The sequence below is a fragment of the Pipistrellus kuhlii genome, unplaced genomic scaffold, assembly GCF_014108245.1.
Source record: "Pipistrellus kuhlii isolate mPipKuh1 unplaced genomic scaffold, mPipKuh1.p scaffold_m20_p_2, whole genome shotgun sequence".
Lineage (NCBI taxonomy): Eukaryota > Metazoa > Chordata > Mammalia > Chiroptera > Vespertilionidae > Pipistrellus > Pipistrellus kuhlii.
The window spans coordinates 173,533,355-173,554,801 of NW_023425515.1; the positions used below are offsets into that span (position 1 = coordinate 173,533,355).

The 21,447-nt window shown below is 47.3% G+C and overlaps 1 protein-coding gene across 2 annotated transcripts in view; it reads left to right on the forward strand.

The window, feature by feature from the left end:
* OSCP1 (organic solute carrier partner 1) overlaps nt 1–13,422 on the forward strand; it is a 23,110-nt gene extending 9,688 nt beyond the window's left edge. For both annotated transcript variants that reach the window (XM_036447439.2, XM_036447440.2), the window contains 8 exons: nt 1,919–2,086; nt 2,611–2,691; nt 7,705–7,808; nt 8,266–8,394; nt 9,360–9,429; nt 10,920–11,059; nt 11,942–12,005; nt 12,169–13,422. In XM_036447439.2, the coding sequence (XP_036303332.1) occupies nt 1,919–2,086; nt 2,611–2,691; nt 7,705–7,808; nt 8,266–8,394; nt 9,360–9,429; nt 10,920–11,059; nt 11,942–12,005; nt 12,169–12,285 (873 nt within the window). In that variant the 3' untranslated portion in view covers nt 12,286–13,422. The remainder of the gene's footprint in view (nt 1–1,918; nt 2,087–2,610; nt 2,692–7,704; nt 7,809–8,265; nt 8,395–9,359; nt 9,430–10,919; nt 11,060–11,941; nt 12,006–12,168) is intronic.
* Nucleotides 13,423–21,447: the final 8,025 nt, after the last annotated feature.

Here is a 21,447-nt window from a genome sequence, read left to right on the forward strand (position 1 = left end):
ACTTCAGTTCTGCTTCGTTCTTGACAAATCTCAGCTCTGACAACCAGGAAGTTTTTGAAGCAAATTCAAAACTGCTCAACCTTTACTTATAACAGAGACATCTATATCTTTGGGGGAACAAATTATTAGGGCATTCTGATTTTTTTTTAATATATTTTATTGATTTTTTACAGAGAGGAAGGGAGAGAGACAGAGAGCCAGAAACGTCGATGAGAGAGAAACATCGACCAGCTGCCTCCCGCACATCCCCTACTGGGGATGTGCCCGCAGCCAACGTACATGCCCTTGACCAGAATCGAACCCGGGACCCTTAAGTCCGCAAACCGACGCTCTACCACAGAGCCAAACCTGTTTCGGCTACATTCTGATTTTTTTTAAATTAAGGCCATACATTTTTAAAATATGTTTTTATTGATTTGAGAGAGAAAGACAAATATCAATGTGAAAGAGAAACATTGATGGGCTGCCTCCCACACAATCCCCAGCCCGGACTGAGCCAAGCCTACAGAGATTGGGGTTGGCATCCTGCACATGTGCCCTGACCAGGAATCGAACTAGCAATCCTTTGGTGCATGGACGACACCCCAACTGACTGAGCCACCCAGCCAAGACAAAAACCTTTATCCATTAATGTCTTTTCCACAGCTAGTTTTGTAATATCTTTTTGCCATTTTTAAATTAAGGCATAATTCATATGACATAAAATTCATCCTTTAATAGTATACAATTCAGTGGTTTTTATTATACTCATAATGTTGCATAACCATCACCACTATCTAATTAGAGAACATTTCCATCAGTCAGTAGTAATGTCCTTTGTTTCATTTCTGATTTTAGTAATTTTAGTGTTCTCTCTTATTTTCTTGGTCAGACTAAGTAAATAATTGTCGGTTATACAGCTAGAGATTTGTTGATCTTTTTGAAGAACCAACTTTTGGTTTCATTGGTTTTTATCTACTGTTTTCAACTCTTCATTTCACTGATTTCGGCTCCAAGCTTTTTTTTTTTTTTTTAATAAATCTTTATTGCTCAGATTATTACAATTATTTCTCCTTTTCTCCTCCTACTCCCTCCCCCTCCCCCTCCCCCCCCCCTCCCCGAATAGCTCCCTTCCACCCGGTTCCAAGCTTTCTTATCCTTTCGTCTCCTTGGTTTGAATTTACTTTGACCCTCTTTTTCTAGTTTCTTAAGGTGAGAGCTTAGGTGTTGATCGGAGAAATGCAGCCATCTACTGCTGTAATTGTCCCTCTGAGCACTTCTCTAGCTGCATTTGAGACTATTTTTATGGGTACAAAAACTCAGGCTCACAGAGATGGGAGGACTTCACCAGGCCCATTCACATAGTCGGTGGCAATGGAGGGCTTGATTTCGGGATTTTGCTCTCCAATTCTAGCACCCCACAGCTGCCAGTATTGTTTAAAACATGTTCCATCTGTAATAAACTGACCAGAAATCCTGGTTTGCCCAGGAATGTCCTGGTCTAACCCTGTTGTTCTGACTTAATTATTAATATCACCCCCCTTTTCCTCTCAAAAGTATCTTGGTTTGCTCGGCTAGTGTGGCTCAGTTGGTTGAGCGTTATCCCGTACAATGAGCGGTCGCCAGTTCAATTCCCAGACAGAGCACATGCCTGGGTTGCAGGCTTGATCCCCAGTATGGGATGTGCAGGAGGCAGCCAATCGATAATTCTCTCTCGTCGATGTTTCTGTCTCTCCCTCTCCCTTTCTCTTTCTATAAAATTAATGAAAACATACATTTTTTTGTAGTATCTTGGTTTGAGGGATAAGTGATACCATCACCTGAGCCGTATGATATACCCAGTACTGGTTTCCAGTCAGTGCTTGACTGCTTCATTGTGTGAAGGTTCTGACATCTGCTTTTCTGGTCCCATTTGTTCTGTCCGTGTATGGCTCGGCAGCTCTATGACCTGATGACTATGGCTTTGAAATATCAAGTACTGCTGTGTCCCCGTCCCAAGGATGTGTTGCTGGTCACTTACAACCATTTAGATGCCATCAAGGGATTAATCCACGACAACCCACCCCTCCTGCATCTAGTGGATGAGACTTTCCGGCAGCTGATTGAAGTAAGACACCATCAGTTTATCACCTCGGAGCCCCATGCTTGCTCTCATTCCTCTGTTAGGAACGGAACGATTCTATGGCAGAGAGAACAGGATGAGGAATGGCCAAGCCTGCCACTCTCCCGGAAAACCCTAAAAATCTCACAAGAATCCATTTTGGTCATACAAGAGGCATTTTATCATCTTAGGACCTTTTAACGGTTGCCTTCAAAATTGGGAAAGCAATGATCCAGAGCCTAGCATTTTCTCCTAACTTTTCAGAAAGGGGGTTGGTGGCAGATGTGCTGCTAAATCTTGGGGAACGGCTTCTCTGGGTCTGCGGGGGACAGGAGAGGTGGTGTGCCTTGCTGGGTGTGGCATGATGGGGTCCGTGAGGGGGCAGTGCTGGCTCTCCTGCTGCCCTTCTCGTCCCAGCAGCCGAGTCCTCGCCTCTCTGTGGCTGCCATCCCTGAGCACCCACCTACCCCTGCCTGTCTGCACTTCCCACTTCTGAAAGTGAATCTCTTCTTGCTGCTTTGCCTCTGCAGGTATACGGGTGCCTCTCTGCGGGGGAGTTCCAGCTGATCCGGCAGACGCTCCTCACCTTCTTCCAGGACCTGCACATTCGGGTGAGAGAGGGCAGGCCAGGCGCACCCTGCCACTGCCCTCCTAGGGAAATGGGGTGTGAGAGGCTGCCTTCCGCCAGGAAGCTCTCGCCTTCCCTGGTGTTGGGCACTCTGCCATCCTGCCATCCCTTACCCTTTCCATCTCTGTGCCTCTCACCCCTTCCTCTCCCTCTTCCTGTCTCCAAACCTTCTCCCCTTTACCCGCCCCCTGCTCTTTAGGAATCGCTTCCCTCCCCACTTTCCAGCCCTTTCACCCAGAGTATAGCCTCCAGCCCTCCCTGCCCCAGCCCTGCCATCTAGACCAGCATCTCCACCTGAAACTCTCCATGGGGATGCCCACTGGTGCCTACAGTTTCGTGTCTGTACCTAAACTCACCTCCAAAATTCAAGTCCTGCCTGAACTTCTTGATTTCTTTTGAGAGCAACTCATTCCTTCACTCACTTCTCTCAGAATGAGAGCGCCACCTGTGGTTCCCCTTCTCTGGTCTGTTTTCCTTCCTTCCTTCCTTCCTTCCTTCCTTCCTTCCTTCCTTCCTTCCTTCCTTCCTTCCTTCCTTCCTTCCTTCCTTTCTTCACCCAAGAATATTTTTCCCCATTGATTTCTGGAGAGAGTGGAAGGGAGGAAGGGAAGGAAGGGAAGAGACAGACAGACATCAATTGGCTGCCTCCAGTACACACCCCAACCAGGGCCGGGATCAAACCTGAAACCCAGGTCTGAGCCCTTGGCTGGGAATAGAACCCTCGACTCTTAGTGTGCAGGCTGACACTCTGACCACTGAGCAGCACCGGCCAGGGTTCCCCTCTCTGATCTCCATCTAATTGCCTCTGAGGCCCCTAGAGTCTGCCTTTTCCATGTCCATGCCCTCTTTCCATTCCTGTTGCCACCAGCCTGGCCAAGCCCTCATCCTCCTTGTGGGCTGCTGCCTCCCAGTTGATGCTGCCTCCTCCTGTCATGTCTGACTTTTAAAAACCTATTTCTGAGCTTCTGAATGTGGGACCTATCTCTCTTGGACATGACTTTGTTCCTTCCCATCATGTAACACAATGATGTGGGAAAGATGGCTGATACCGCAAAAGAATCCCAGGCTCGGGTCCAACACTATCGTGTTTGAGTCAGCACTGATGGTGACCACTTAGCATTTGTTGGGAGGATTCACTGATGCAGCGCATGTAATGTCTATGTATGTGCATAGTATACATGCTTCTGGGAGGATGGGCAAGAAACTGGTCACCATGGTTGCCCTGGGGGGTACAAGAGAGTCAGGTTCCATTGTATTCCCTTTGAACCTTTGAATTTTGTCCATATGCATGTGTAACATGCCCACAAAACAGAATTCAAAGAAAAAGAAGAACTAGAATGTGTCTAGCCCTGATTGTTATTTCCCTTCCGTGGTCTGGGGAAGACAAATAGATTTCAACTCTGAGGCCAATTTTATTATTAATCCTCACGAAAAATTATATTTGCTATGGATGGAGCAATAATAGCATCAGTATAAATTAAGATCTCTAATAGTCATTGATTAAAACACAAAATAGGAAAGTACAAATATGATTAAGTTTTGCACTGCTTTAAACTATTGGAAACTCTGCATCATGTTATCAAGCCTGCACGCGTGGATGTTATTTTATGCGCTGTAGGAACATAGCAGCCATAATGACTTCTCAAGTCTGACAAGATCAAATTAATTATAATGAAAAGACACTCTTAATAATAAGTCTATAACAAAAATATTAAAATATATTAAACCGCAAAATACATTAAGCTTTAATTGCTAAAATGGGCAAGCAATGAAACATCAGAACATTCATCAAGAGGAATAGGATTCCCACCTCCTGGCAGAATTCAGCCACTGATCTGTAGCATTTGGCTGGTTTTCCAAGTCTGGTCTTGAATGGTATTCAGCTCGGCTGCAATTTGGGATCGCCTGTACAGATTGTCTGTTTCCAGCAGTCTTGATAGTTTTTAGATTTGCTAGCAAAACCAACTAACTAAATGAAGAAAACACAGCTCTCCTCTAACATCTCCTGGTTCGTTGTTTAACCAAAACTCCTCCTCTGATCACCAGAGCTTTCTGCAATATCACGAGTCACTGGAGTGCTCTAATGCGGCCCAGGCCCTGCCCAAAGAGCACTTCCATTTGGAATCCTGAGCAACCCCTCCCAGCCCTCCAGAACTCCTCCAGTTACCTCGGCAGGTCACCCACCCTCTCCCGCTCTCTTTCGCATTCACACATCTTTCCACCATGAACTTTCCTTGTGTTCTTTCCATTGCTCCCATTGTTGGAAAACATCGTCACCTCGTCCTGGGATGTTCCTTATATTCCCACTCCACGATCCACGCCACTTGGAAATATTCCATGCTTGGAAAATCAGTCTAACAGATGTTTCCTAAGTGCCTACTCTATGCCAGGCACTGTTTTCAGCGTTGGAGATAAGTAAGTGAGTAAGAAGGAGGCCCTGCCTTAAGGGGGTTCTCTGCTCGCAGGAAGAAATAGAGAGGACAAGTCAATAATATTCTGGTTCTGACCACTTCTAGGAAGACGGCAACATAGGATACAGTCATAGAGGGCAACTGGGATGGGATGTTGGTCAGACCAGCACTGTGCACTAGAGCCTTCTGTTGTGATGGAAAAGGCCTATATCCCTGTTGGGAAGTATGGTTGTCTTCAGCCACACGAGGCTGGTGTGACTGAGAAACTGAATTTTCCATTTAATTTTAATTTTAATAGCCACACTTGACTAGTAGTTACTATACTGGATAGCACATTCTTAGATGATAGAGTCAATTACAGCCTTTCTGAGAACAGATTTTTTTTTTAATATATTTTATTGATTTTTTACAGAGAGAAAGAGAGAGGGATAGAGAGTTAGAAACATCAATGAGAGAGAATCATCGATTAGCTGCTTCTTGCACACCCCCTACTGGGGATGTGCCCACAACCAAGGTACATGCCCTTGACCAGAATCAAACCTGGGACCTTTCAGCCGAAACCGGTTTGGCTCAGTGGTAGAGCATCGGTCTGTGGACTGAAAGGTCCCAGGTTCGATTCCGGTCAAGGGCATGTACATTGGTTGTGGGCACATCCCCGGTAGGAGGTGTGCAAGAGGCAGCTGGTCAATGTTTCTCTATCATCGTCGTTTCTAGCTCTCTATCTCTCTCCCTTCCTCTCTGTAAAAATCAATAAAATAAATTTTTTTTAAAAAACAACAACAACAACAAAAAAACCTGGGACCTTTCAGTCCACAGGCTGACGCTCTATCCACTGAGCCAAACCGGTTTTGGCGAGAACAGACTTTTTTAAAATATATTTTTATTGATTTCAGTGAGGAAAGGAGAGGGAGAGAGAAATAGAAACATCAATGATAAGAGAGAATCATTGATTGTCTGCCTCTTGCACGCCCCGCACTGGAGACGGAGCCCAAAACCCTGGCATGTGTCCTTGAGTGGAATTGAACCCAGGACCCTTCAGTCCACAGGCCAATGCTCTATCCACTGAGCCAAATCAACTAGGGCTGAGAACAAACATTTTAATTGAAACTGTGACTAACAAAAGAGATCTCAGGAAAGGGCATCTAAATGGAAGTGGCAGCAAGTATGAAGGCCCTTGGATGGGAAAATCATCGATGTGCCCTGGACAAAGAGGAAGCCAGCATGAAAGAAGCGTGTCGAGGCCAGAGCGATGGTCCAAGTTTACAACCTGTACAGCATGGGCACTGACTCATCATAGAAGATGCCAGTTATATACAAACTGGTCCCTACAGTTGACTTACCTTTACCCTAGTAAGGAGTTTATTCTAAGGGTGAAGAAAAGATTTGAAGCATTTTAGGGTGATCTGATTCATTTTCTGGAAGACGAACTATATGAAATCAGGGCAGAGGTAAGACAGCAGTTGGAAAACTGTTGCGGAAATTAGGTAAAATGAAAGTTCTTGGATTGGATGCTACCAGTAAAGACAGTGAGACATGTTCACATTTAGGCTACACTAGTACCTTCAGAGAAAGATGAATAAGACTGACTAAGAGATCAGATGCCTGTAGGGGGGTAAATTGTGATAGAGACTTGATTTGGAGTGGTGCACACACCATACAGTGTAGAGATGATGTGTAGTAGAATTGTGCACCTGAAACCTGTATAATTTTGTTAACCAATGCCACCCCAATAAATTCAATAAAGGAGAGAGGGCGGGGGGGGGGAGGGAGAGAGAGAGGTCAGATGTGGGGAATGAGAGAAAGAAGAATAAAGAACAAATACTAAGTTTTTGTCCTGAGCAACTGTCATGCCTATTAGGCATGCAAGAAGCAATATCAAATAGGCGTTGGTTATGCTGCAGGCAATTGAGCTCAGCTAGAGCATGGGGTCACGGACGAGCATGGCTACGGAGAAGATCAGGGGCCAACTGCAAGGTGTATAACTTACCAAAAACCCAGAGCCGAAGGGTGGCTCTGCTAAGACGTACCCTGACAGTCCACTGTCAGAGCCTAAACTGGCAGCTTACAAATTCTTGTCACTCTGCATTTTCACTGCCTGGCTTACAATATCCTTGATGATATTACAAATATAGTCTCGGAGTGTGAAAGGACTTTCAAGTTCATCTTATTTCACAGATAAGGAAGCTAAGATCCAACATTGATTAACTGCAAAATGTTTATGGGCTCGATTTGGGGGGGAGGGGGTTGGCATGTAAGAGGCAGCCAATCGGTGTTTCTCTCATCGATGTTTCTCTCTCTAGCTCTCCCTTCTCTCTCTCTGAAAATCAATGAAAACATACTTTAAAATGATAATTGCTAAAAAGGGGGGAGAAGGAGTAATGCGCCTCACCTAGATGTTCTGAGGCTCAAACGAAGTTTTGTTTGTAAAAACACTATAATTCTGCAGATGTTAGCTATGGTGAGTTTTCCTCTTGTTAAAACCCGCAAGGTAACATTCCCAACTTACCGCACACTTCCCATCCTCACGGAGCTCACGGCTATGAGAATGTACCAGGGAAATGACAATAAGTGTCTTTTCTTTCCAGGTGTCCATATTCCTAAAGGACAAAGTTCAGAATTCTAATGGTCGCTTTGTGTTGCCAGTGACTGGGCCTGTTCCCTGGGGGACTGAAGTTCCCGGACTCATCAGGTGAGTTCTCAACAGTAATTGTCAGACCGTTGCTTGGGCTTCTGCGAAACTAGTATGTGGGCCTCCACACAGAATGCGGCTCGGTGGGCCCTTCCTTTCCTCAGTAAAGCACGGGAGTTAGGGGGTCAGGTTCTAGTCCCCGCTCTGCCGCTTGGCAGATACTCACGGCAAACCACCCCGCCCCCAGCATTCATTTCCTCATCTATTAAATGGTCTCACCATTTGTCCTCTCAGACCCGAGGATGAATAAGATAATGATGCTCTCACATGCTTCCGTAGCACCTGGCACATGACATACACTCAATAAATATTATTGTATCAATATTATTACCACGACCAGCACCTTTATCTTGAAAGAGCACATGAACTCCTTTTTGTCCCACAGCACAGAGAATAGAGACGCCTCCAGGACTGCCAGGCGCGGAGAGCATCCGTCATGTCTTACTTTGTATTGCAGGATGTTCAACAGCAAAGGCGAAGAAGTGAGGAGGGTGAAATTCCCGCACGGTGGAAACTATGTCATCGCACCAAAGGAAGGCTCTTTTGAAGTTTATGGAGACCGAGTCCTGAAACTAGGAACGAATATGTAAGCAAAGCCTCCCTCCCTGAATGAGTTCAAGTCCAAGGGAGTCACCTCATTTAGAAAGCCAGCCTGACTTCTACCGTGAAATCCTGCTGACAACTGCAGTGATTTCCCCTCAGACACAGTGCATGCCACACCCTGCCACTGTCACAGGCACCTAAGATTTCCAGACATCAGGTCACTCTACAGGTTTAAAAAATAAATGATTTTAAGCCCTATCTGGTTTGGCTCAGTGGGTAGAGCATCAGCCTGTGGACTGAAGGGTCCCGGGTTTGATTTTGGTCAAGGGCACATGCCCAGGTTGCGTGCTCGATCCCCAATGAGGGCATGCAGAAGGCAGCTAATCAACGATTCTCATCAGTGATGTCTCTCTCCCTCCCTCCCTCCTTCTCTCTCTCTCTCTCTCTCTCTCTCTCTCTCTCTCTCTCTCTCTCTCTCTCTCTCTCTCTCTCTCCTTCTCTGAAATCAATAAAAAATATTTTTTAAAAGATAAATAATTTAAGTGGCCCTGGAGATTCAGAAAGGTGAGATACTTCCACACAGCTTCCCAGGTATTTTTTCTTTGGGGAAAAAGTAAAGTTTGAGCAGTTGACAAGCACTTACTTATATTCTGTACTCTCAGCACCTTTCTGGATGCTTTTAAAAATCTCAAAATAAAAGCTGCGAGCTAGCCCAGCTAGCGTGGCTCAGTGATTGAGCATCTACCCCTGAACCAGGAGATCATGGTTCGATTCCCAGTCAGGGCACATGCCTGGGTTGCAGGCTCAATCCCCAGTGTGTGGCATGCAGGGGGCAGCCAATCAATGATTCTCTCTCATCATTGATGTTTTTATCTCTCTCCCTTCCTCTCTGAAATCAATAAAAAAAAAAATTTTTTTTTTAAAAAGCCATGAGCTATACTTAGGGGGTAGAAGGAAGTCAGTTTAAAGGGCTAAACAACATTTTCACAGTTTTCTGTTGACAACCAGGTACAGTGTGAACCGGCCTATGGAAACCCATACATCTGGAACATCAAAGAACTTAGCTTCACAGACACAGGTGAGCCTCTGCCTCCTGTATTTATCTTCCGAGCTTACTTGTAGATGCAAAAGTCCAGATGGGGAGAAGGATGGGAACTCTGGATTTCAAAGCTAGCCAACATTTTCCTCATTGTTTGCAATCTTCTCCATCCAACCTTCTAAGGACACGAATTTTTAATTGTAGTTTCCCATGGAGACCTCCAGTGATCTGACTAATTAGGTAATTTTAGGCTTGGCTCGATCACCATAATTAAGTGGAACCACACAGCAGGACATGTGAAATTAGCACCAAACCAGTGCCATCAGGTCCAGGGCTGCTGACCTCAGCACCTGTGTGCACCCCAATCATTAAAACGTCCCTTTTCAGTGCTCCCCTTCATAGTGACAGCTAAGTTCAACGTGGGTTTTAGGTTCTCTGAATTCCATCTTTAAAAATCCTCACTACACTAACTACCAGCTAGCTACAGGACAAATCATGGAATATTCCGTTATTCGGGAAACACTCGTTGAACTACTTCTACGGGCTGGGCACCCAGGGACACAAAGCTGGCTTAGGTGGGGTCTCATCCTGAAGCGGCGTGTATTGTGGAGAGACAGCGACAGAACAAATAACTTTCACTTAGTGGAGGTTCTGAACGAAGTGCTGTGTGTTCTGTCCTGTGGGCTGGGAGCTGTTCAGAGGGAGTGACATTCAAGTGGAGCTCTAGAGAGGGCAGAGAGGGAAAGATCCTCAGCAGCCCGAAGGAGAAATGGGCATGCAGGCCAGGTGACAGTTTGGGCAAAGGCACCAAGGGGCAGGAGAGCACAGTGTTGGGGCAGCAGGGAGGCAGCATCTGAGGCAGGTAGCCAGAGGTTCGGCTGTACAGGGACACCTGTCCCGGGCCTGCTTAGGAAGGAGCGTCAACAATTTGGACTTTGTCATTTAGGCAGGAGATGGAGGGGTTTATTTCAAGCAAGGGAGAGGTGAGAAGAGAACTGTGTTTTAGATAACTGGCGGCAGAAGCCAGAAGAGGCAGAGCAGGGGAAGGCTGGGTTAGAGAGCCATGTTAGAAGTGGGGAGGTGGAAGTGGGCGAGGCCGAGAGGAGGGAACGGACGCAAGGTGTGTTCACCATGGTCACCACCAGAGGGCAGTGTGGTAGCTCCTAGGCAATGAGTGCCTCGGGACCTGGGCCCTCAGTTTGAGGGAACCAAACTGACCCGAGAGGAAGCAGTGTTGTTCTTCTAAGAGGGAGGTAGTTTGAGGACAGTGGGATCCCTGGGGCCTTCCACTCGTCCTGAAAGCGTGAAAGTGTCTGGTTTGCTGCCCTGCGAGAGTCCCTCTGCTCCTGACGCAAATTGTTCCTCTGCTGGTGAATTTTTTTATGCTTTATTTGGGCCCAGTTCTTCCCAGAAATAATGTAAATAGTTATTGCTTTGCCTTGGTTTATAATACCACCCTGGGTCCCTGGGTCTCAGCAGGAAACATGATCACTTTCATGTGGCTAAAAATCATGGCATTTTTCCTGCAGCAAAGCATTGCTCCCAACCCTCTTGCTAAAGAAGAGCTGAATTTCTTGGCCAGGCTGATGGGAGGAATGGAGATTACGAAACCCAGCGGCTCTGAACCAGGATTCCGGTTGAATCTCTTTACCACCGACGAAGAGGAAGAGTATGTTCTAAATCCGTTTCTTTAAAGACTTACTTATATAAAAATCCTGAGTATGCTAAGCCAAAAACACGGCCACTCATAAACCAGCAACGCCTATAAATACAAGTGTAAAGACCGCAAATGGCATGCCGGCAAATTCAGTAACCTGGTTAAAGAAGAGCCCCCCAGTGTGAGGCAGCCGGAACCTGCCGGATTCGTTCACAGCCGAGCAAGAAGTATTAGAAGTCGAGATAATCAGGTCAAGGGCCGTCTGCTTCGAAGCCAGAGGAGGGATGTCAGAGAATGATATCTCTGAGAATAGATGGCCTCCCCAAAACCAGTAGCAGTAGTAACTCACTGAGATTTATAGCGCTTTACGGTTCATAGAGCACTTTTGCATTCATTATCTCATGCGATCCTCCTCACAACCAAATATTTGGGGGTGGGGATGGGGCTGCCCTCTACTTCCCTATCCGTTGAACTGACTTCTTTTGTGTATGTCTGTGAGGCAGGTTACTATGGTAAGTGCTGGAGCGTGTGACCTAGGGCCTGCCCTCGGGAGCTCCCCGTGTGGTAAGAGAACGAATGTGTACATAGGTCATGTCAGCGCCGGGTCATAAGTGTGATTGAAAGAGTTGGCGTCTGAGCTGGGTCTTGAATTTGCCAAGTAGAGGAAGGGAGAAACATTCTTGGCAGAGTTTAATATGTGCAAAGGCACAGAGACATAAAAAAATGTGAATTTCTGGAGTGCGGGGGGCAAAGAGGAAACAAAGTTGGAGGGAAATGGCAGGAGATGAGGCAGAAAAAAAAAAAAATAGGTTGCCAACTTATCACGTGCCAGTCTGTCACGCTGGCAGGGAGAGAACTCTAACCTTTGACCTATTTCTCTACCATCTCACACAGACAAGCAGCGCTAACCAGGCCAGAAGAGTTATCCCATGAAGTTGTCAACATACAAGCTACACAGGTGTGTCGGGGGGACTCCACACCAAATCTCATTCCCCTCCTCACCCTGTAATAACTCTGACCTTCCAAGGCCATACTGTCTCTCATCAGTATGGTGAGCTGAAATGCATCACAGCGGTGGGATAAAAATGAAATACCAACTGCATGTCTCGTTTCTCAAACAGGACCAGCAAAGGAACCAAGAGCTGGCTCGGATCATGGGAGAGTTTGAGGTCAAGGACCAGCCAAGGTGGAGTGCCAGCAAGGGGGATGACTTGCTGGCCATGATGGACGAGTTATAGCGGTGTGGACCAGGCACGCCCTCCGCCACCGCGGAGGGGCTGCCCGATGCGGACCCCGGGGGTGCGGAAGGATGCTGCTAGTCTCCTGCTGAGCGAAGAAGCCGTTACCTCTTGTTTCTGTCTGTGTTGGGATGGACTGCTCATGTCTCTCAGGAAGCACACTCTCTGGAAGGCTCGCACATACACATCTGTCCCCATTTTCCTTCTGGTTTAATGACAACCAGGCAAGAACCCTGGGCCACAGGTTCAAGCCTCGGAGTTGGCAAGGGGCGCTTCCTGCTTTCCTGTAGGCACCTACAGCTCACAGATGCCTGTGAATCGTCACCAAACTTCAGAGTTTTAAGGATAGGTCCTGCCTTGTGAGTCTGAAATAAGTGGAAAAGGCAGTGGCCTCATGCAGTTGGGGCCTGGTTTAGACAGGTCTCCTCTCCCTGCACCCTGGGAACTGTCACCTCAGGGGCAGAGGAAGCAAGGCCGTGTGACGGGAGCACGCATCTGGGTCCCACACAGAGCATGGGGCACCCGCAGTCCTCTGCTCAGCGTTCCATCCATACGGGGTGAGGGCTTCTCCCTTACAGACACGCGCACCCAGGAAACAGTGCTGCATCCCCAGAGCCTTCCTCGGCCACTCAGTGTCCTTGCCTCCTAAAGACACCCCGCCCGGTGGCCAGGACCCCGGCCTCCTGCCTCTCCACCGCGGCCACGCAGAGCCTTAAGCTGGATTCACAGGAGGCGCACGGGGTGAGTCACTTCGCCTTCCGTGTCCCAGATGAGCTGCTTCCCTGGGCACCATGCCAAGTGCAATTGGGATCCACGTAAAATATCAGACCGGGACTGCCTTCACTGTTTCAGGAAGGCCAGGGACTAACTGGTGGGCTCAGGGCCAGCTAATGTCCAGAGGTCAAGTCCATCAGCCCCGTGGAAGGAATCTCCAGAACGGCAGAAGGTAGGAGAGACACGGAGCTGCGACGGTCATCGCTTGAGATTGGACCAGGGAGCACTCGGGCCCTCGCACCCTGGCAAGAGGGGAGGCATACACCTCCGGAATGTGAGGGCCAGGGAAGCTGTCCCTTAGCTTGCCTAGCGTTTGGTCACAGACAGGTAAATCACCAAATAAATGTAATTTGCTGCCTGCCCGTGACGGTTACACTTCCTTGCCTACAAAGATGCCCCGAAAGGTCCTTTGGGGAGGAGAGTTATTTGCTGTAAGACACCTGTTACAGGTTTACAAACTCTTCTTTAGTCTCTTCCAAGCACTGCAGATGCTGGATGGAAGGGAAGCTTCTGTCCAGTTCTGGGTCTGGCTCCATCGCGCTGCCTCAAACCTGAACATTACCGTCTGCCCTGAGCATGTCCCAGGACCTTGGAGGTTGGCCACAAGCTGCTGAGAAGCAGCAGCCTCCTCCCTCCACCTACTGCAGAGCAATGCCGAGGGTTCCAAATGTATCTGTCCTCTCGGTAAATAAACAAGATACGGATCTCTGGTAAGGCAGCCCGGTGATGAGGCAATCTGAGTTTCATGTCTCTAGACTTGCACAAATATTGAGACAAACAAGTTGATTGGCATGGCGGTTCAGGGCATCCAGAAAGTGCAGGGGAGTCGGGAGGAGGCAAAGAAGAAAGGAGATGGAGATACTGGCAACTGTGCGGACCAAGGACCAACCACACATCAGTGTTGGTTTAAAACAGGCCGCGGGGAACAAGGGTGTCACACACAGTGCCCAGTGCCCTTCAAAGGGAGGCATCCTGTGGTCAGAGGCAGGACACTGGGTCCAGGTTCCATTCCTGCCCCCAATTCACTAGGCAGTGACCCTCCCTAAGAATGAGAAGGAGCTAGTTCACAGGCTGAAGCAGGCTCACCCACGTAAGTCACTGACTGTAGTCTCCTAGGCCCTGGCCCGGGTGGGGCCTGGGAATTGGGATGCTTACCCTTGCTGGCCCCAGCGCCATGCTTCGGGGGTTTGCTCTCTCGGCTCCTTGGTGCCCAATCTCTTCTCAACAAAATTCCAAACTGTGGCGCTCCATGTTGGAATGCCCTACAGATTAGCAGGCAAAACTCTAGAAAAGCCTTCGGAATAAAAGTTCTGTAATGACTCCCAGAAGAAAGACGTAATAAAAACTGAGACTGAAGAGGGAATACAAAAGGGGGCAAAGTGTGTGTAGCCCTCAGTTGTAAGAGGCAAGTCACCCCATGTAGCCCACATAGGCATCTCACGGTTTTTAAAGTGAACTCACTTTTTGCGCCACACGGAGCTAGATGCTGGTGGGCAAGGAACGAACCTCGGCACAGTCACCAGACCCTGGAGACCCCACATCCAACCAGGACCAGGCTCCCTCACCCACTTCATCTGTTTATCATTCTGGTTTGCATCCCGTGAGATCAACTCCAGCCACAGGAAACGGCAGAAAGAGAAATGCAAATTTTAGAAAAGATTGATCACCATAACTAATCTTAAAGACCCAAATGAAAATCTGAAAACAAATACTACCATTACCCACCCCTAAGTCCCTTTACATAATGCCCTGGATAAGGGCACCTCAGGTGCTAACTTCCTGGACGGCTGATCACAGAGCTCACAGGGAGCGGCTGGGCCGGGAAGCCCTGTACAATTTTGGCATTTGGTGAGAAGTAACTTCTCAGATCCTAACTCGCCCCTTTTCAAATGAGAATGTCAAGATGCCCAAGGACCAAGGGAATTACTGTGGGTTATTTGATTACCTTAACCACCACCACCCACTCCACCTCCATTCCCCTCACCTCCACTCCCCCCCACCTCCCCACACACACACACCCTACATTCTTTTGTTTCTGGGCAGTGGTGCCTCTGCTGACAAAAATAACGTTGCCTTCTCTGTTAGTTCCCCAAACTGCATGGACCTGCACCACCAGCACAGCCCGGAAGAGCAGGGCAGAGCCCAGGGCTCCTAACCCTGAATGTGCATGGTTGTCTCAGATGGCTCTGCCTCCCCTTTATAAAACTCCCTCCCTCCCTTCCTTCCGAAGCTCTGGGCCTCCGCCGTTTCGGGTTTGCCCTCTGGGGAGTCATGGTGTCCACAGGGAACGTTTGACCCAGGTGTCCGGATATCCCAAAGACCTGTCGGGTTCATGTATCATGGAGAAGGTAACACTTGTTTTGTGTGATCTCCCTCATCTCCCTGCCTCAGCATGATTTTTTTACACCCTTCCCCTCCTCAGTTGCACCAGCCTTCTTTCTGCACCTCAGATATTGACTCAGGGGCTCTCCTCCTCCCAGCCCTCACCCGCACCTTCAACCTCTGCTCCCCTTCATCCTCACTCTGGCTGCTCAGTGTCCCTCTCCCTCCACTCACCAGCACTCCAGGGTCCTTGCTGCCCCCCCCCCCCCTCCCTCCTACACCCCAGAGCTCCTGTCACCACACAGACCCCAGTTCTGTGGTCTCCAGGCCCTGGCTCTACTAGGCCCCACAGCCTTTCCTCCTCCCATTCTCCTGGCTTTTTTAAGGCCCTGGCCCTGCCAAACACCCTTGTCTTCCTAAAACCCTCTCACCCTTCTGCCCTGGTGCTCTAATCATACCGCTTTCTGAATGCACTTCCCTTCCCTTCCTCACTGGCTTCTGAGTGAGGAAAGATGTTGATGCAGCCATTTTTAAAAGGCTGGGTCAGCCAAAACTGGTTTGGGTCAATGGATAGAGCGTAAGCCTGAGGACTGAAAGGTCCCGGGTTCGATTCCGGTCAAGGGCATGTACCTTGGTTGCGGACACATCCGCAGTAGGGGGTGTGCAAGAGGCAGCTGATCGATGATTCTCTCTCATTGATGTTTCTAACTCTCTATCCCTCTCTCTTCCTCTCTGTAAAAATCCAATAAAATATATTTTAAAAAAAACAACAACAACAAAAAACTCCACTTAAAAAAAAAAGTCCGGGTCATTTGCCAGATGACCTTTATTTCATCCCTGGCTTTCTTCCTCTTCCTCACCCTGATCTCATCTCTCACTCCCACTCCATTTCTCACCCTCACCCTCTCCCTCACTCTGACCCCACCACTGCCCAGATATTTTATGTGCCCCTCAGTGCTTAGTTTGCATTTTTCTGCAAATTGTTTTGCATCCCTTCCCCCTCCCCGCTCCCCAGTGAGGCCTTAACTATTGACTCTCAAATCCCTGCACCCCCCTCACCTGGGCTGCAGGCTCACTTTCCCTGGGATATGCCCTATCACCTCACACATCAGTGTCATCTTTATTTAGTACATTTACTTCACTTTCAAAATGCATGAAAGAACCTCAATATGATAGGAAATATCACACTTTTCCACTGAGAGGAACTGAAAGTGATGGATACCAAAGACTTCCTAAGAATGGAGTCAATGACCCAGCGAAGAAATGAGTTGTGGTCGCTGGAGCGGATCAGGTAGTGGTATCACAGGTGCTGGGGAGGGAATTTGGGCGCTGGGTGGCAAGCTGAAGCAGGAGACCTGGGAGCCTCCCTAATTCAGGATCCTGACCTTTGGGAATGGAAGCACCGCTGAGTTAATATAAAAGGAAAGAGAAATTCAGTCTCCCGGAGTGAACTGAGTTCAGGTGGGCCTTGTCCTGGTCTGGGTGGCCAGTTACAAAAATTAAAACCAATTCTGGCTACTTCAGTAGAGAAGGAGTTTGCTGGAAAGGGATCGGGCAGCCCACAGAGTTGTTGGAAAGACTAGAGAGCCATGAGAAAATGGCCAGAAACCAGGGGGTGGCAGGCAGGGAGGGAAGGACTCCAGCACGAGCAGCCCCCTTCCCGGGACGAGGCCCTGCATGACTCAGACACCAGGACAGAGCTGAACAGTCCCTGCTGGTTGGTGCCATGTGCTCCCGATTGAAAGTCAGATAACGTCTGAGTTTAGATCACATGGTCTTCTTCACAAGAATCAGAGACAACACCTTACCTTTAAATCATCTTTAGTGGGAAGTCAATTCTCACCTGCCACCGAAATTCACAGAATGTCTGATTTCCTCAAACATGGGGAAAGGAATTCAGTGGCCGAGTAGCCAAAAAACGAGGTCTCCTCCACAGGCATGACCCCCATCCCCCCCCAACCCTCTCACTCCTGTCAATGGGCCACCATCTCCTCGGATACCCAGGGTTACCATTTAAATCACTGCTCTCTTCTCTTACCATCCACACTGATTAGCTGTTTTCAGTATCTTTAACATTCATCCCTTTTTTCCATTCCCACTGCTGACTTCATTCAGATCCCTATCTTCTCTCCACATTCATAAAACCAGGGTTTCTCATGCAACTGTGGTTTGTAGTTTGAAGCACATCTGTGGGGCCTCCTCGGCTTCTCTGCCCCAACACCCAGGATGCCAATAGGGGAGGTAAGATTTATGCAAATAACTATCAAGAATCTGCATGCAACAAGCAAACAGGTAGCGAGCAATAAACTCAAGGCTCATAGAAGAGATATCACTCCCAATTGGAGTAAGCAGTGAAGATTTCAGAAAAGTATAGCAATTGAGACAGGCAGGATTTGAAGGAGGAGTTGGACTTAAGATCCAAAGATAAAGGAGAGAGGACTCGAGGCAGATGGAGGAGGCAGGACAGCAAAGGCAGAGACAAGAGTGTAGGGTCTGGGGGTTGCTGAGTGGCTGAGTCTGACCAGAGAGTAGGACAGTGAGTCTCAAATTTTGTGCGTACTGTTAGATGTACTGATTCCCTGGGCTCCACTTCTGATTCTGAAGGTCCGGCGTTGGGTTTAAAAGCTTTTCCAGGTAACAATGAGGCAACTGATTCCCAGTCCACACTTTAAGAAACATTAGTTAAACCCGGCTGGTATGGCTCAGTGGTTGAGTCGATCTATGAACCAGGAAGTCACAGTTCAATTCCTGGTCAGGGCACATGCCTGGATTGCAGGCTGGGTCCTCAGCAGGGGTCGTACAGGAGGCAGATAATTGATGTTTCTCATCTCATCAATATTTCTATCTCTCTCCTCCTCCCTTCCTCTCTCTAAAATCAATAAAAACATAATTTTTAAAAATATATATTTTATTGATTTTTTACAGAGAGGAAGGGAGAAGGATAGAGAGAGAAATATCGATCAGCTGCCTCCTGCACACCTCCTACTGGGGATGTGCCCACAACCAAGGTACATGCCCTTGACCAGAATCGAACCTGGGACCTTTCAGTCCGCAGGGTGATGCTCTATCCACTGAGCCATGCCGGCGAGGTCTAAAAACATAATTTTAAAAAAGAAAAAGAGCCAAGACCGGTTTGGCTCAATGGATAGAGCAGGTGTCGGCAATCTGCGGCTCCGGAGCCGCATGCGGCTCTTTTGAAGCATTGCTGCGGCTCCCAACAGCAGGGCCGATAGCAGGGGCGGGGCGGGGCGGGGCGCTGTATCACTTATCTCCACCGCCTCCAGGGCTCCCGGTGCTCTGTGTGGCAGGTTGCCGGCGACTTAGCTTCGCTAGGCAACCACAGCGTCCCTGTCCTGGCCCAGCCTCCTCCCTCACATCACAGCATGAGGGGAAAGAGAGGTACTGAGAGAGGGGACACTGAAAAATAATAATAATAAAAAAGCAATAAAGAGAAAAAAGGGAGAAGGAAAAAGAAGAAGACAGAGAGGACAGAGAGGACTGGAGAAAGAGAGAGGGCTTGCAGTGTGACTGTCACTGGGAGTCGAGCCTGTACAGTGAGTGGAAAGCATATATTCTGACCTCCTGCTCCACAACAAGGTCCGGTGGCTGTTCAGAGGTGAGGTGCTAAAACGCTTTGTCGTATGTTTGGAAGAAGTAAAAACTTTCCTGTCCAGCAAAGAGCTCACCTTTGCTGAGCTGGAACAACCAGAGTGGCTGGAAAAATTACATTTTATGGTAGACATGACAGCACATCTAAACACACTAAATACAACCCTTCAGGGGAAAGGAGGCACAGCCCTGCACATGCTGGAGGAGGTTTTGGCATTCGAGCGCAAGTTGACAGTTTGTCAAAGATTTACAGAGAGGTACACTGTCTCACTTTCCCTCTTTGAGAGAGTTCAAACAAAGTCATGATACGATAAATTTGTAATATTTGAAGTCTGCAATCACCACAATGCAAAGTTCGTTTGGGAAATGATTCTGTGAGTTCAGAGAGGAAAAAACCACATTATCCTTTCCTGTCACTCCCCTGGCGATCGATCCATCCCTATTGAATATGACTGCATTTGCAGGTGTAAGTCAACCTGATCTTGAGATGGAACTGTCCAATATAAGCCGACAAAGATATATGGGTGTCCAAGTTCAAATGCTTGACCACTACTCTTGAGGATGTTGCCCGTCAGAAGGCCATTCTGGCTCAGAATTATAAATGGAGTGATATTGAAAACCTTTCCAAATAGGACAAACTTGTATTTGAAACATGGAATGCCATCCCCAACACTAATATAAACATGAAAAAGTATGCATTTGGAGTCCTGTCGATCTTCGGCTCCACATATGTATGTGAGCAGGTCTTCTCCAACATGAACTATATTAAAAACAAACATCGGTCATGCCTCACAGATGACAACTTGCAAGCCAGTGTGAAAATGAAGGTAACGTCTTACAGCCCTGATGTGCAGACACTGTGCACTGAGGTTCAGGAGCAAAAATCCCATTAACCAGGTAAGTTAAATATTTTAATTAGCTATTAATTTGCAAAAATATATTTTACATTGTTAAGTGAAAAAGTCTTTTTTTTCTTCAGATTGACAGCTAACTGCACGATCTGGTATATAGCATTAAAGTAAGAAACAATATATGCAGTGTTATATTTGTTTTAAATGTCGCAATGGTTTTGCGGCTCCCAGGTTTTTTTTTTCCTTCAGAAACGGGTCCAAGTGGCTCTTTATGTCTTAAAGGTTGCCGACCCCTGGGATAGAGCGTCAGCTTGGGGACTGAAGGGACCCGGGTTCGATTCTGGTCAAGGGCATGTACCTTGGTTGCGGGCATATCCCCAGTAGGGGGTGTGCAAGAGGCAGCTGATCAATGACTCTCTCTCATCGATGTTTCTGGCTTTCTATCTCTCTCCCTTCCTCTCTGTACAAAATCAATAAAATATATTTTTTTTAAAAAAAGAAAAAGAAAAAGAAAAAGAAAGAAATAAAAACACTGGAAAGTTTGTGCCGAAAACCTAAAGCAGATCCAGCTGCAAGGTATGGTGGAATTAAATCATGGAAAGAAAGCCTTACATGTCAGTATCAAAAGTTTTATTCTGCTGCTGATAAATGATAAGATCATACCTATGTACTTTGAATCTGTTGGCAAAGGCTCATGAGACACAAAGGCCAGTAAGATGGTTTTTATAATGATCAAATAAGGGAAAAAAGGATCTCAACTAGTATGATGGCAGTCAGAATAAAAAGGCAGGTGAAGGGTGGGAGACAGGCTTCAAAGAATCTGCAGGGTTCAGTGGCTATAACAGGTGTGGGGGAATCAGGAACTGATAGAAGTTGCCAAGTTTATTCAAGGTGCCCAACATGGATAGCTGAAAAATGGTAGTAGCAACTGTAAAGATTAAAAAAAAATAAAAAATAAAAAAAAAAAAATCCAGAGCAGCAAGCGATTTGGGAAGGCCTTGGTGAATGTGCCTGTAGACATGCTGAGTTTCAAGTTTCAGTAAGACAGATGGGAATAAGTAACAGACAGATGGAAAATGGCGCTCAGTGGAGCAGTCTGGGCTGGAGACCTAGACAAGGGACTCAGCGTGTAGTAATAAATGGCATGGAGATAGATGTAACCATGAAGACATCTAGGCTGGGAATACAGCCCCAGAGAAAGCACATTTGGGAGCAGGAGAATGAAGTGGAGGGGGCTGGGGTAAAGAGAGGAAAAAATGGAGAAGAAACCATCAGGAAATGTGGAGGTGGGGGTTGTTGGGGGGACAGAATGATACAATGCCCCAGAAAAAAAAAAAATCAAGGAGGAGGAGGATGGGCAATATGGCCAAGCAATGGGGAGAATCATGGAAATAAGATCTAAAAAAGGAGCTAACAATTTTATGAACACAGAATCATTAGTAATCTTTGCCAGAGAAATTAGTGGAATCTTGGGAACAGAAACCAGATTACAGTGAGTTGAGAAAGTATGTGAAAATCCTCAGACTAAAGCAGCAGTTCTCAAACTTTTCAATGTCAGAAACCCTTTGTAATCTTAAAATATATTGGAAACTCCAAAAACCTTCAT